Source organism: Chelonoidis abingdonii, chromosome 16 (assembly GCF_003597395.2).
Source record: "Chelonoidis abingdonii isolate Lonesome George chromosome 16, CheloAbing_2.0, whole genome shotgun sequence".
In the NCBI taxonomy this organism is placed as follows: domain Eukaryota; kingdom Metazoa; phylum Chordata; order Testudines; family Testudinidae; genus Chelonoidis; species Chelonoidis abingdonii.
The window spans coordinates 7106556-7121329 of record NC_133784.1 but is presented as its reverse complement, the minus strand read 5'-3'; the positions used below and the strand labels follow the sequence as shown (position 1 = coordinate 7121329).

Below are 14774 nucleotides of genomic sequence, written 5' to 3'. Positions count from 1 at the left end.
AGAACAGGGCCTCATCCTCCCTGATTGAACTAACCTCGTTATTTCTAGCTTGCTTGCTAGCATATATATACCTGGCCCTGGAAATTTCCACTACATTCATCTGACGAAGTGGGTATTCACCCACGAAAGCTCATGATCCCAAACGTCTGTTAGCCTATAAGGTGCCACAGGATTCTCTGCTGCTTTTACAGATTCAAACTAACATGTCTACCCCTCTGATAAAAGAGTCCTGTGGCACCTTATAGACTAACTGACGTATTGGAGCATAAGCTTTCATGGGTGAATACCCACTTAGGCAGACATGTGCCTCATGCATCTGACAAAGTAGGTATTCACCCGCAAAGGTTATGCTCCTATACATCTGTTAGTCCATAAGGTGCTACAAGACTTTTTGTCCGTTTTTACAGATCCAGACTAACACAGCTACCCCTCTGGTACTTAAGAACAAAGTTGAAATCTGAGAAATAAACAAAACTACAATTTAAGTTCTATACACTAGACAGGCCTTCAATCAAACAGTGTGTCATGCTGATGGTACAAACAACCCTCCAATCTTTCATACACAGGCTAGAAATCCCTTCAGCCTGGGACCACAGCCCCAGTTCAATCCCAGGTTCTAATATCTTTCATGTTTAATTGTTTGGGGAGTGAGGCCAAGTGATGATGTCACTTCCACATTTTATAGCTTCTGCCATGTAGAGGGAGCTTAATTTTCCCAAGCAAAAGTCATCAGCACAGTTAGTGGAAAAGTACAGACACAAGATAGAGTCCAGAGTCACAGGAGCTGGTCACATGCCCTTCCATGCTTTCAGAATTTTAGGAACAAAAATTATATATGCATACAAATAGGGTAATCATAGTCAGCAAAGCATAATTTTCCATTGATATCTTACATGACATATATTATCTACATTATAAAATTCAAATCATAATCATATCGCCATTGTAAATATGGTGACGACTCTGTAGATCAGCCCTGTAATCAAAAGTCAGAAAATGTGTCTTCTCTGGGTTGCTAGAAAATCCTCTCTTTGTATCTGTGCAGCGTTGTTAACCATTCTGCTTTTCCACCTAGGGATCCCTCCATAGAGATATTCATCAATGCCATGAGACATTGTGCCTCAGTTTCAGATTCCATACTGCTGACCAGGTTTATCATAGTTTCCCTGCTGTGACAAGTTCTGGGCCTCTTTACAGGTGTTAGCTGAGAAGCAGTATCTCCATAGGGCTTTTTGCTTACTACTCCTAGGCCAGGTCTACACTACGAGATTAAATCGATTTTAGATACGCAATTTCAGCTACGAGAATAGCGTAGCTGAAATCAAATATCTAAAATCGATTTACTTACCCGTCTTCACCGCGTGGGATCGATCTGCGTGGCTCGCTGTGTCGAATCCGGAAGTCCGGTCGTCTAGCTGGAGTTCCGGAATCGATCTAAGCACGCTCTGGGATCGAGATATCGCGTCCAGACCAGACACGATATTTCGATCCCCGAGCAATCGATTTTAATGCGCCGATCCGGCGCGTAGTCTAGACGTGGCCCTAGTGTAAGACCCCGATAGAGGTATCCCTGCAGGATTGGGAGCAGGCAGATTCCGGACACAGTGTTGATATATAATACTCTAAATGATCTGTATTTATTACAAAACAAACAGTACTCAGTTCACATTCACAGCCCCAAATATACTATTCTAGGGTTCAAAGGTCAGAATGGGCCTGATGGCCAGCTGAAATTCCTTCGGATCATAAGATGCGGGGAGCCAGAGAAATCATATCTATGTTCGCTCAGGTCTCTGGATCAATAAAATTGCTGATTTGCAGAAATCATAGGCAACCATTTATAGTCCATTATGTGGTGTCATAGATTCTTTGCACTTGTTTCCCAGGACTTTTACCCACACAATTGCAAAGAGACAATCCCACAAGATTTGCTATTTGCTCCAATTCTTACACAATTTTATATCAAATAGTTCTTGACCTTAAGTTTTTGCTTCGGTTGCCAACTTGAAAAACGCATATTCTTGTCAAGTATGCGTTATTGATACTAGGCCTCAAAATATAATATATTAGATGGATCTATAAAACACTATATATAAATATATATACCAAAAGTAGTATCTCCAAAAGCCTTTCCCAAAAAAGAATGCATTTTAAAACTTTTCATTGGATTTACCATCAATACCAAACTCTTTGTTATAAGGTTTACCATTAGCAACAAACGTTGAATCATTATATTTATTAATAACTTCAAAACTTTCATTACAGGTAGGCGTTTCCAAGAATATTTATTACACCGCGCCTTTTGCTTGGACAATTTGGTTTGTTGAAAATGCATTTGGTCTTTAAACTCCATCCTGAACCTTAACATATAAGAACGGTCGTACCTGGTCAGACCAAAGGTACATCTAGCTCAGTATCTGTCTTACGACAGTGGCCAATGCCAGGTGTCCCAGAGGGAGTGAACCTTACAGGCAATGATCAAGTGATCTCTCTCCTGCCATTCGTCTCCATCCTCTGACAAATGGAGACTAAGGACATCATTTCTTACCCATCCTGGCTAATAGCCATTAATGGACTTAACCTCCATGAATTTATCCAGTTCTCTTTTAAACACTGTTATAGTCCTAGCTTTTGCAACTTCCTCAGGCAAGGAGTTCCACGAGTTGATTGTGCACTGCTTGAAGAACAACTTCCTTTTATTTGTTTTAAACCTTCTGTCTTTTAATTTCATTTGGTGACCCCTAGTTCTTGTATTATCGAAATAAGTAAATAACTTTTCCTTATCCACTTTCTCCACATCACTCATGATTTTATATATCTCTATCATATCCCACCTTAGTGTCCTCTTTTCCAAGCTAAAGAGTCCTAACCTCTTTAATCTTTCCTCCTATGGGACCCTCTCCAAACTCCTAATCATTTTAGTTGCCCTTTTCTGAACCTTTTCTAGTGCCNGTGAGCGTCTTGCCCTGAACAAGTCTGCTCCAAGGGAGAGGAGGCTCCCCAAAGTCCTGACTGGCTTAGTGGGGAGCAGTTCCAGAGTATTGCCCGGGGACTCCGTGACAGGGGGGGCGTGTGTCGGCATCAGGGTTTGGTTGGGGAGGTGTCGGGGGCAAGGTTTGGTTTGAGTGCGGGGATGTTGGGGTGGGGTTTGGTTTGGGTGGGGGTGGCAGAGATGGGGTCCTGATTGGGCCTGAGTGTACTGGTTGGGCATGTCAGGGGGTGAGACTGGGAAGAGGGTGGGTTGAGCAGGGGCATGCGTTGTAGGGGGTTCAGTTTGGGCAGGGGGTTGGTTTGAGAGGGTTTGGGCGGGTGTGGGCGGGGGTCAGTTGGGACGTCTGCGTGTGCAGTATGGCTGAGTGAAGATGTGTTGGTTGTGTCGCTTGTTGTGTGGGGGAGGGAGGAAGTGGAGGTTGGTTTGTACTAGGGATGTACACGGGTAGGGCCTGTATGTTTGGGGGTGCGGTGCACATGGGGCCTGTGGGAAGTGTGTGCACAGTGTGTGGACATGTGAGCTTGCCCTGACCCCTGGCTCTGCAGCAGTGGGTAGAGCACAGGCTGCCCTGGGGTCTATTCTGACCAGCTGGGTGAGCTTGGGCAAGTCACTTCCCCTTCTGTGCCTCAGTTTCCCCACCTGGAGGAGAGGGGGTCACAACGAGCACAGAAGGCCCCTCAGGGAGGAGATGCTAGCTCAGGCCATGGGCTGGGTCTGGTGAGAGAAATGAGGGAAAGCTGATTGAAACACAAAATAATCGTGTCTGTGCCTTGCCCCCCCTGTGTGCCCGGCAGGCGTGGGGCTGCCCCCGTCTCTCTGGGACAAAGCTCTTTGGCCATGCGCACAGGTGCCAGGGCAGCAGTAGCAGCTCTCCCAGCACAGTTGCCACCCGCTGCCCCTTCCGGCTGGCCGTCGGGGACCGTGCGCTCAGCCCCCCAGGCACACAGGCGGTATAATTCTAAGCAGACTCTCCCTGGAGTGGCAGGCAACACACTCGATCCGGAAATTCCTGAGCGCTGGAAGTTGGCTTTAATTTAATTAACTGGAATAAAAGAAGGGGTCAGATAATGGGGGCAAAGGTCCCTCTCTAAATTAAGGTGGGGAGTAAACAAAGCCAGCTGCTCAGGGGCTGGGGGCTCTCCTCGTTAAACGGGGTAAGAGGCTAATGGACCAGGCAGCTAATTGTGACTCTTTTGGGGAAGGATTCCAAAGACAGTGGGACACCCAGAGGGGGAGGGGGCGGCAGAGGTGCAGCCAGGCCCCATGAGTAGCCAGGGAACCCTGGTGCCCTGCATTGCCTTCACGGGGTGTGGGGAGTGACTGCGTCTGACATGCTGCCCCTGTCCTGTGCAGCGCATGCTAAACGGTGAGGCAGGCCCCTCTGCACATGCAGCAGGGCTGCCCTGACCCCTGGCTCTGCAGCAGTGGGTAGAGCACAGGCTGCCCTGGGCTCTATTCTGACCAGCTGGGTGACCTTGGGCAAGTTACTGCCCCTTCTGTGCCTCAGTTTCCCCACCTGTAAAGTCAGGCTAATGATACTGATCTCCTTTGTAAAGCTCTGAGCGCTAGGGATGAAACACGCTAGGTAAGAACTAGGTAGTGATCGTTATTACTGGTTCCCTTCCATAACCTGTCCTGTCCCAGTGTCACCAGCCCAGCCCTGTGTCACGAGCCTCATTGTAGTTATGTGATATGCTCCATGATACACAGCTCCAGCTGCTGGAGTCATGTGATTACATGAGACTCTTGGTTGTCATTTAAAAAACAAGTTCTAGCCTTTGTGGGTGCAGAAAAAGACAGCATCTGGGTCATGTTTTCCAGCTAAGGGCTCAAAACCCAGGAGGAGAATAAAACAAGCCCCAAATATATTATTGTTAAAATCTCATGATTTGGGGGCCTGGCTGTTGGGTTTGAATGCTTGGGGTTAGGGCTGTAGTTCTCAAGGGACGGGGCACAGTGCGGCCATGCCAAGTGCCTGGCTCTAGTGCTAGTTGGGAATCTTCTCTTGAGCCTGGTTTTCAACAGAAAATTGGGTTCTCATCAAAACAGTTTTTTTTTTTTTTGAAGTGTCTGCTTTCCCTAGAAAACGTCTGGGTTGTTGGTTTTTTTATCAAAATAATTTGGCCAAAAACTCAAAAATATCCCTGTGAAAAGTTGTTTGAAAACAGACATTTCTACATTTTGGGGGAAAAATTCTGTGGGTGGGAAAAAAAGAATTTCAGACCAGTGAGGCTGTGACTTACCTATGTTGTGGTGATGGGATGCTGCTCCCCCTAAAGGAGCTCAGGGCTGTGCCAGGGAGGATGGCACGGGGTCGTGGCAGGCGGGCAGTGTTGCTCCCCCCAGACACACAGGGTCGTAGCATAGGGAGACACGGTGCTTCCCCTGCACCCCAGGCGCTAGGGGTTGTGGGGGAGGGGGGTATGTGCTGCTCCCCCCAGGGAATTGGGGTCGGGGGGCTCAGGGTTGTGGGAGGGGGAGGGGTGCTGGGAGGGAACATGCTGCTCCTCCCCCAGGGGGCTTGGGGTTGTCACGGAGTGTTGCTCAGTGTTGTGGGGGGGCACTGCTGCCAGGCCCTGCTGCTGGGGGCCCTGCTGCTGGGGAGTCCCTGCAGACTGGGTCAGCTGCAGGAGCCATGCATGGGGCAGGCTCAGGGGAAGTTTGCGCTTGCAGCCTCCCGCTTTGCCCTCTTCAGCTTGTCTAGAGCAGGCTTTGGAGGCACGTTGGCTAATGCTGCCAGTGTGACAAGGCCCTGCAGACTTGGCACAGGCCATGCTGCTCTAGTTAAGGTGGAGGGACCCCTAGCTCTGCCAGGCTTTGACTCAGCCAGCTGAGCCCCTGAGTCTGTGCTGCCGTGTCTGCTCTGGCGTTTCACTCCAACAGCTGCGAGGGTGGTGTACGAACCAGCCCACGTTAGGACTAACCTGTGTTAAGGGCAACCGCACACAAGAAAACCCACTGACCCTCCCTTGCTGGGAAACACACAGCCCTGGAGGGGGAGGGACAGTGAGGGAGTTAACTGCAGAGCTGGACTGTGGGTCTAGTGGAGAAGGAACAGAACTGGGAGGCAGGTGACCTATGGTCTGTTCTCAACTCTGCCCTAGACTTTGCTGGGTGACCTTGAGTAACGCATCCCCCTTCTCTGTGCTGCATTCCCCACCTGTGAAATGGGGCTGTGACCCGGGGCACTGTGGGGTCACACCCTATGCACCAGTGTAACAAGCTTTGTACAACACCCCACTCATGAGGTGTCATGTGAAAACTGAAACATGCTGGTTTGTAGCATCCTGGTGAGATGTGCATAGCAACATTATCTGTCAAGTTCTGAATTCCCCCGGGAGGATGTTGCTAGCACCTGTTCCGGACCAGCCAGCCTTGGGCGTCACTGTCTCCGATGCTTAGTCTACACCTGGAATTGATGGTCTGCTAGATACTGTGAGCAAAGCTAGGTATCTTACCACATGTGACCTTGTGAAAGGGTACTGGCAAATTCCTTTGCAACCTGAGTCACAGAAAAGATCTGCTTTTATTGCTGCTCCGAATTCCAAGTGTTACCATTTGGGTTAATTATTACAGGAGCCACTTTTCAGAGGCTGGTGAACCACATGTTAAACAGATGACAGGACTTCGTAAGGGCCTACGTCAACTATATAGCAGTGTTTAGCACACTGGAACCGAGCACAAGAAACACTTGGGAATTGTGTGCTCAAAGCTCAGAAGCTGGTCTGACTATAAAAGTCTAAATAGAAACATGGAGCAGCCACGGTGCCTTATTTGGGACATTGGGTAGGTGATCAAATCTCACCTGATCCCTTAAAGGTTGAAGTTATTGTGAATTGGCCTGTGCCGCACACCAAACGGCAGTTCCAGTCTTTCATAGGTCTGGTAAGCCATTACCGACGGTTTGTTTGGGGGTTCAGTGATGCTGCAAAACATCAGCGTGTGTAAAAAGACCAAGCCAAAGTCAGATGGTCAGTCAATGGCATTCAAGAGGGTGTGGTGAGGTAAAGAAAATCTTGTGTGAAAACCCATTTCTGGGCAGTCCAGATTCTGACAGACTATTTGAGCTGCGCAGACACCACAGACGTTGGCCTAGCTGCACTGCTAATGCCATTGGCAAGAGTTGCAAGAAACACTCCATTGCTTTCCGAAGCCAGAAAGCGACCCCCCGGAACAGAATTACTCTGTCACAGAAAGAGAATGCTGCTCCATGGTGTGGCCGGTTAACCACTCCAGCCCTATGGCTTTCAAAAGAAATTCAGGGTCCTAAGTGATCTCTGTCCATTAGTATGGTCGTATGAAAGGAAAGGCTTATCGTGAGGGGGCGTGGCCTCCCTCCAAGATTGACAGGGAGGGATCTGTGCCCATCCCTTGGTGCACAAAGCCAGGACACCTGCGTCTGCTCAGCTGGAAGCTGAGGGGTGGGACAGGAAGTAGAGAAGGTTGGCCTTGCAGCTCAGTTGGGATGGAGTCACCGGAAGAGCCAGACACTTCCCACCTGCTGTTGGAGCAGGCTCAGAGTGGACTGCGGCAGCGTGAGGACTCAGCAGACCTGCCAGACTTGCTGGCTGACCAGGACACTAAGGAGCTGCTGGCGGTGTGCCCTGGGGAGACTAAGGATGTACCTCACAAGGGGAAAGAAGGAAGTAGCCCCGGCTTGTTCGTCTAGTGATGCCCCTGTGGGTGCTCCACTTCAGGTGCTGGTGCATCCCTGCATCTTCACTTGGAGAGTTTCAGCAGCAGTGCCCGTGCAAGTTGCCATGCCATTGGTGCCTCATCTAGCGCATGTGTGACCCAACCTCCTCAGTTCCTTCTCAGCTGTCCCTGGCCTGAGATGGAGTCACAGCTATCCTGCAAAGACAGATAATACTACTGTTCAAATAGTGTTACGGTAATTTAGATAGCAAAAGTTTTAGTTATTAGCTAAATAATAGCTAAATGGGGGAGGGATAGCTCAGTGATTTGAGCATTGGCCTGCTAAGCCCAGGGTTGTGAGTTCAATCCTTGAGGGGGCCACTTAGGGATCTGGGGCAAAAATTGGTCCTGCTAGTGAAAGCAGGGGGCTGGACTGAATGACCTTCCAAGGTCCCTTCCAGTTCTAGAAGATTAGTATATCTCCAATTATTATTAAATTAGCTAGTTACTTACAGCGATGTTCCCCTCTCATGTTATCTGGACCAGTGCTCTGCTAGGTCACTCCAACCCTTGACTCTGGGAGCCAGCCTGACCCTGCTCTACTGGGAGAACCCCCACTCCTGGGCTGTTCACGCACAGCCTCTAGCATGTAAACTGCTCCTTGGATTGTGCAACCAAATGACACTAGTCAATATCTCTGGTCCCAGACACAACCCTGGGAACCTCCATCTTGCAGTGTCCAGTTGTGCCCGCTGGACACTGCAAGCTTATGAGTTTGTCAATTTAACAAAGAAATTGATGTGCACCAGGCTTGTTATCCCAAAAGTAGTCTCTGACACACTTCAAACCAAACGCACTGCTTCAGGTAGAACAAACCAACAGATTTATTAACTACAAAAGACAGATTTAGTGATTATAAGTCAAAGCACAAGTCGGATTTGGTCAAATGAAATAAAAACAAAACACACTCTAAGCTGATCTTAACACTCTCCCTTTTATCACGTTCTTTCTTCCCTCTTGGCTTCCTCCCCACCCCTCTTTCAGGGTCAGGTAAGCATCACCTCATCATAGTCCCCAGGGGAAGGGGAGTGACTCACTCAAGAGTCCAACAGATCCTTTGTTGCTGCCTAGGCCCGTGTCCTTTGTTCCTGTGAGGCTGGGCTGGGTTTGTCCCATTCCTGCCTGATGAGGTGTGAACTGCCCTCTGCTCTTGGAGAGATTTTGCCTGGGCTTATTTTAAGCCATAAAGATACATTTTCAGTCTCATAACTATATACATGAAATTACCACCTATAACATCACTATAACAACAATGATCAGTGCATCACGAGCCTTCTGAAGACACCCAACGTGACAGATTTTGCATTGGAAACCACACAGTCATTTTACAAGGATGAACGTGGGGGTGTAGGATGTTCCCCCGAGGTACAGAACCTCATATTTACCTTTCTTTCTTCTTTCTAAAAAAAAAAACAACAAAAAAAAAACCCTGTAGAATAGGTAGGATAATGGCCATGAACTGGAAAAAATGCCTGGTTCACTTGGCTTCGAACACTGCACGACATGCAGGGAAGTGGTTCCAGAGTCAGATGGACACTTGCAGTGTGTTTGTTGCATGGGTGAGTTACACATCCCTTAGAAGTGTGCTCACGGCAGCAGCCTCAAAGCCTGGGCTTGCAGGGACAGAGACCTGAGGCTTAAACTCATCCTGATGGAAAAGTAGCTATGGCCAGGTTTGGACCCACCGGGAATAGCTAACTGGAGACCTCTCCATCAAACTCGGCTAAGGCTCATTCCTCAAAAAAATCATAGAGGAAGTGAGCTTCCGTTTCACCTGGCAGAGAGCAGACCAAGAGAAAGCATTCTCCAGCCAAGTCGCTCTCCTTAGTGCCCACCGCACCGCAGCTCAGCACACACGAGGCACCGGGGTCCTCCAACGCCACCCGTACAGTGGCCTCTGCTGATCCCCAGCGCTTCAGTGCAGAGTTGAGAGGCAAGACCAAGCCTACCTCCTCCACCACAGCACTGTCAACTCCACTGAAGGAGACAGCGCTGAGACCCCGGCAACTGAAGCGGCTTCTACACCTACACAACAGCAGTGCCACCAGCACCAACTGCTACACCATTGAAGTGCCAGCACCAACCTCCTCGGCACCGAAGCCACCGGCACTGCACCATTTCCTCCACTAGGAGAATCTGTTGGTGTCCTCAACATGGGAGTCCCCACTCCTGGGCACCGATGTCTCCCCGGTGCGCGCAGTACCAGAGTACCGCTTATCACCAGTAGTTCCACATTCTCAAGCGAGGAGAATGATGAGGAGGAAGGGAGAATGTTTCCCTCACACCATTCCTCCCCTGTCAGATTGTGGTGCAAGCTAATTCTAAAAGCTGTGTATGTCATGAGAAAAGTGTGTGGTGTCTCTGACCATATCATTTCTGAGTTGCAGATGCTGTCTAGAGGTTGTGAACCACACAAACAAACAAAGCATTACGTGGTGCTAAAATCACTATACAGCCTTTTCCTAGAAATTCCATTTGCTAATATGACCAAGACCTCTTCTTCCAGTGTTTGAAAGGCAGCTATAGTGCTGCCCCTCCATACGCAATACCCATTGTCACTTTGGGGTGAATCCTCCCTTTGATCTAGCTGTAGCGTTCCTCAGGAAATCATTGTTCTGAGGGCGAGATCTGTAATGACTTGTGAATACTCTACCTTCGTGTGGCTGCTCTTGGCTTTTCTGAGGCTGGATTGATGTGACTCTTTTGTCCAGCACGCTTGATTTCATCGTATCTTGTGTGTAAATAGAACCAGAAGTAATCCAAGCCTGGCAGACATTTCTCCTGCTGTAAAGATGTTTCAATTGCTAAAGTCACACACTGATTTTTAAAGAGCTTTTATTGACTTTTAAAACTTCGAATGAACTTGCCAAAGTTTGAACCATGTAAAATAGTGATGGAAAAGACCCATTATTCCATCCATCATGGTGCCAAAGCAGGAGAGTTCCTGACAGTTCTTTCTCAGAGGGCTTGGCCTAATTTAGTTTTAAATCTATATGTCCAGTTTCAGGTTCCTGTAGCGTCCATTGCTGGAGTAGCTAAGAACTTTCCATGACATTATATTTGCAAGATGTCCCTAAAGAATGGTATGGAGTCTTCTGTTGTTACCTTCCCCTGGTTAAATGTCCCATGAGATGAAGACAGTTCCATAGGCTCTCACAGAGGCTTTCCTGATATAGAAGCTCAATGTTTCTTTTTTTTACTTTCATCTCATTACTCCTAATAACTTTCCCTGTTATTCTGCTAAATAAATCTTCTTCCTCAATGGTGTTTAACCCTTCATAGATTTGCGCCAAGTCTCCTGACGTACCACTTAGCCAAGCTAGACACATTCAGCATTTTTCAGCTTTGCTCAGGAAGCAGTTCCTCCAGTCCGCTGATACTTTCTGTTGCTTTTCGTGGGACTCCAGCCAGTCAGCGTCTTTCTGATGATGTGGTGCCCAGAACTAACTGCAGTACTCCGGGGCAACGGCAGAGCCACCTGTCCTCCCCATGTCAGGATGCCCATTCTCTCCTCACTCCAGGATGTCCTCTGGGCTTTTGCAGCCAAAATCACATTGCTCTCTCTTGCTGCTGTATCATGTTACGGATTCATGAGTAACATGCTTTCCTTCACTTCTAGGCCTTTCTATGATCCCTGCTTCCCAGACAGCTCCCTCCCACTGAATACCTGCCTTTCACATTCCCTTCCCCAGCTGGCTGAGCTGTATTTTCCAAGCTGGTTTTCACTTTATGTCCTGCCCGTCAGGTAACATTGTTCTTTTTGTCACTGATGTTCATAGAACCTCCCCACCCATCATCACTTGTGAATACATTAGTGTGCCATTCCCTCTCCGTCTAGATCAGTAGCAAAGGTGTCAAGTGACATTGATCCCTGCAGCACTCCAGTAGACACTTCTCCCAAACTGCCATCCATGTCCGTTAACATAACCCTTTGTTTGATCTTTCAGCTAGTTTTCAACCCATGGGACAGTGCTTTCATCCAAGCCAGTCTAAATGAGCTTTTCAATTCAGTTCTTGAGAGCGTCTGTCCCTTACTAAATATCTGCCATCCCTCGGGACCGCTGTTTTTGTAACTCACTCGTACAAAGTATAGTCCCATCGGTGCCGGCTGTTCATGGTCTGTTCATGGAATGGTCAGGGATTTAAGAACATTATTATTTAAGTGATGATGATATCCTGAGTGCTGTACGAAACTCCACTGAGGACAGCCTCTGCCCCTAGCAGCTTGCTGTCTAAAGACACAGCTAAGACAAGTCACACTGCAAGGTCCCTCTTTCATACTTTCCTTGTTACGAGCTGCTGGAGTGGAGCAGGTGTGTGCATGGCATAGGTTACGGTTTGATTTGTGGGCAGTGCAGAGAAATGTGTCTCTAGAAGGGACTTGAAGGAGGAGAGGGGCTTTTGGCTAGAGGGCATTTACAATTACAAGTCTGCTGGTAGGCTGATCACCAGGCCCCAGTTAGTCCCAATTTTTTCTTGTCATTCTGTGTGGTATTGGGCATCCATCTTGCATGGTGTGAAATTGACCCCTGTGCTGAAGGATTATGCATCACAAGTCTGCTGGGGCTTGGCCGGGATGTCCGTGGTGCATAGACCTCATGTGGGCTCTCTTCATGGGGACAATTTGGCACACAGTACTTCAATGTGCTCTCCTCTCCCCACTGCTTTAAGCACTCACCAGAACCTGGTGCCTCAGGCCACAGAAAACAAAACTTTCCAGTTTGTCCCTGGGCATCATGGACAGTGGACTGGCAGCGGGTGCACCCTCTGGATTTGGGATGTGTATTGTACACGAGACCTCGGAGGTGGAAGGTAGAGAAGGATGCTCGTATGGAAATAATCTGTGAGCATTGGCAGCTGGCGGTTGGGTATAACTGCTGTTCTCGGGGAGTTGGAGGACAGAGCACTGATCTTACAAAGAGAAGCCAGGATTCACGCAGACTTACACAGCAGTCTGACATGTTCAGATTTTGAATTTCCACCCCTCTGCGGCCGGGTGTTGCTCACTGTTCAGTAGGATATCTCAGAGCACTTCACAGACAGTAATCAGTAAAACCTTGCAACATCCCTGTGCGGTACGGCTGCCAACTCCTTGTCTTCTGACTTCCCTGCGAAGTATCTACATGCCTGTTGCCCTGTTATCTACCCGTAGTGTTCGGAAGAGTAGTGAGCAAGCTCCCAGTTCCTCCCAGTGACTTCTGCTGCAGGTGCAGTTCACTCCATGCCTTGAAAAAACTGTTACGTACAGATATGATCAGGAGCACATGGGCAAGCCCAGCTATAGACATGGCTAGGGGTCAGTGCTTGGGGAGGGGGAATGAGGCAGGGACTGTCCCGGTCCATGAGCAGCCTGAGCAATGGAGTCATCTAGGTGTGGCCCAGCAGATGCCCAGAAGACAAGGTGAGGGACAGAGTTACTCCCAGCTCCTTGCTGTAGTTCCTGTCTGATTCTTACCTTCTTATTCTCATTCCAGTTACTACATTGATGGCCGAGTGGCCAAAGTGACGGACTTCCTGAAAACACGCCTGTTAGACACGCTCTCTGACCAGATCAGGAAAATCCAGAAAGTGCGTGAGTGCCAAGGGACTGCGCGGGGTGAGAGGGCGACCCAGCTCTAGCGGCTGCGGCTCAGCGCACTGGAGTTGGCACAGGCTTCTGGTCGGGGGCCTGCACGACTGATCCTAATTGTGCACACAGTTGGGCTCAGGAGTGATGTTCAGCAGTGGAACTGGCTGGGGGAGACGGGGACTTAGTCTTGGCTGCTCCTGGGTCTGGCATGTTTCCAGTTGTCAATCACTTGACTCTCAACAGGGAGGTCAGGAAGCCCCTGTGCAGGTCTGACTGGGAAAGCTGACCAAGGAGCGTGCCACTGAACTCCCAGCGTCCTCGCAGAGTGTGGCTAACCAATGGGAACCAGCCAGGGCTGATCGGGGGTGGCAGCTGAATAGCCCCGGCAGGGGACTCAAGGTAGTGACAGATGTGACATGCTAAGTGTGGCCTGTGGAAAGGAAGTAACTTCGAGGAGCAGACTGTGAAATGGACTGGGCTTAAGGGTACCTGGGCAATGGAGGAGGAGGATTCTTGGGGCCCCTGCAATTGTTGGCGTAGTGAGTAGGGACTGCAGCAGGCAAAGGAGCGGGTGGCAAAGCTAAACATATTTAAATCACCCGGCTCTCCCGACTTGCCTCCCGAGGCAGCATTGAAATACTGAGATACTGTGTTCAACAGGCCACTAAGTGTGAGCGGGGGATAGTCCTGCTATTGTGGGGAGTGTTCCTGGCTTAGACACGACCCCGGTGAAGTGGGCTAGCGAAAGGATCTGAGTCCTCGCTCCCACGCCCTTTATCCAGGGGCCTGCCTGCCCACGAGGGCCTCCTTCCACTCTCCTGTCTGGCAGAGTCCTTGTAACCCCGACACGGTTGGGCCGAGGATCCCTGGGAGGCTGAACCCTAGTCTTGTTGTGGTCACGTAAGACAGCTGTCCCCACTCTGGGGTGCTCTCTCTGCACTGGCCACGTGCCTGACCCACTGATCCCTGCATTACGTTCAAACCACATACAATTTATCAAACAGCAACTGTCAGAAAAATACGGAAAAATGGAAAATGCTAAAGGAAAACAAGACCCCGCCCTGTGGGGATGGGGCCAGCACAATCAGCGTATCTGGGCCGTAAGAAAAGTTCCCAGTCTGCTTCTCACATGTCCCAGGCCCCCGTCCAGGCCCTGGCCATGCTGCGGTGACACCGCGGGTCGGACTCTGCTCTGAGGGTGGCCGTACGGCCTCAGGCTCTGCATGACAGGACCCTTCTCCCCAGCATTAGCCCCCCATTGGAGTCACAACCAACCTCTGAGTCCAGCCTGCGATGCCTCTTCTCTGGCAACGTCTTCCTGCGCTGGGGCCTCTGCCCAGGGCCCCCCTCTCTCTCTCCCCAGCTGCTCGCTATGCTCAGCTGCAGGATTATGTGCAGCACGGCCAGTGTCTGCTCCCCAGCTCCGGCCCTGCAGCTCCAGGCTCCAGCCCTGGCTCCTCGTCGGTGTGGCTGGTCTGTGCTACCCCAGCTCCCACTCCTGTGGCTCCGTGCTGCTGC

At 49.6% G+C, this 14774-nt stretch overlaps 1 protein-coding gene across 4 annotated transcripts in view; it reads left to right on the top strand.

Moving 5' to 3' along the window:
* HPSE2 (heparanase 2 (inactive)) overlaps window positions 1-14774 on the top strand; it is a 327209-nt gene that overhangs the window by 262043 nt on the left and 50392 nt on the right. For all 4 annotated transcript variants that reach the window (XM_075073009.1, XM_075073007.1, XM_075073010.1 and 1 more), the window contains one exon: window positions 13162-13255. In XM_075073009.1, the coding sequence (XP_074929110.1) occupies window positions 13162-13255 (94 nt within the window). The remainder of the gene's footprint in view (window positions 1-13161; window positions 13256-14774) is intronic.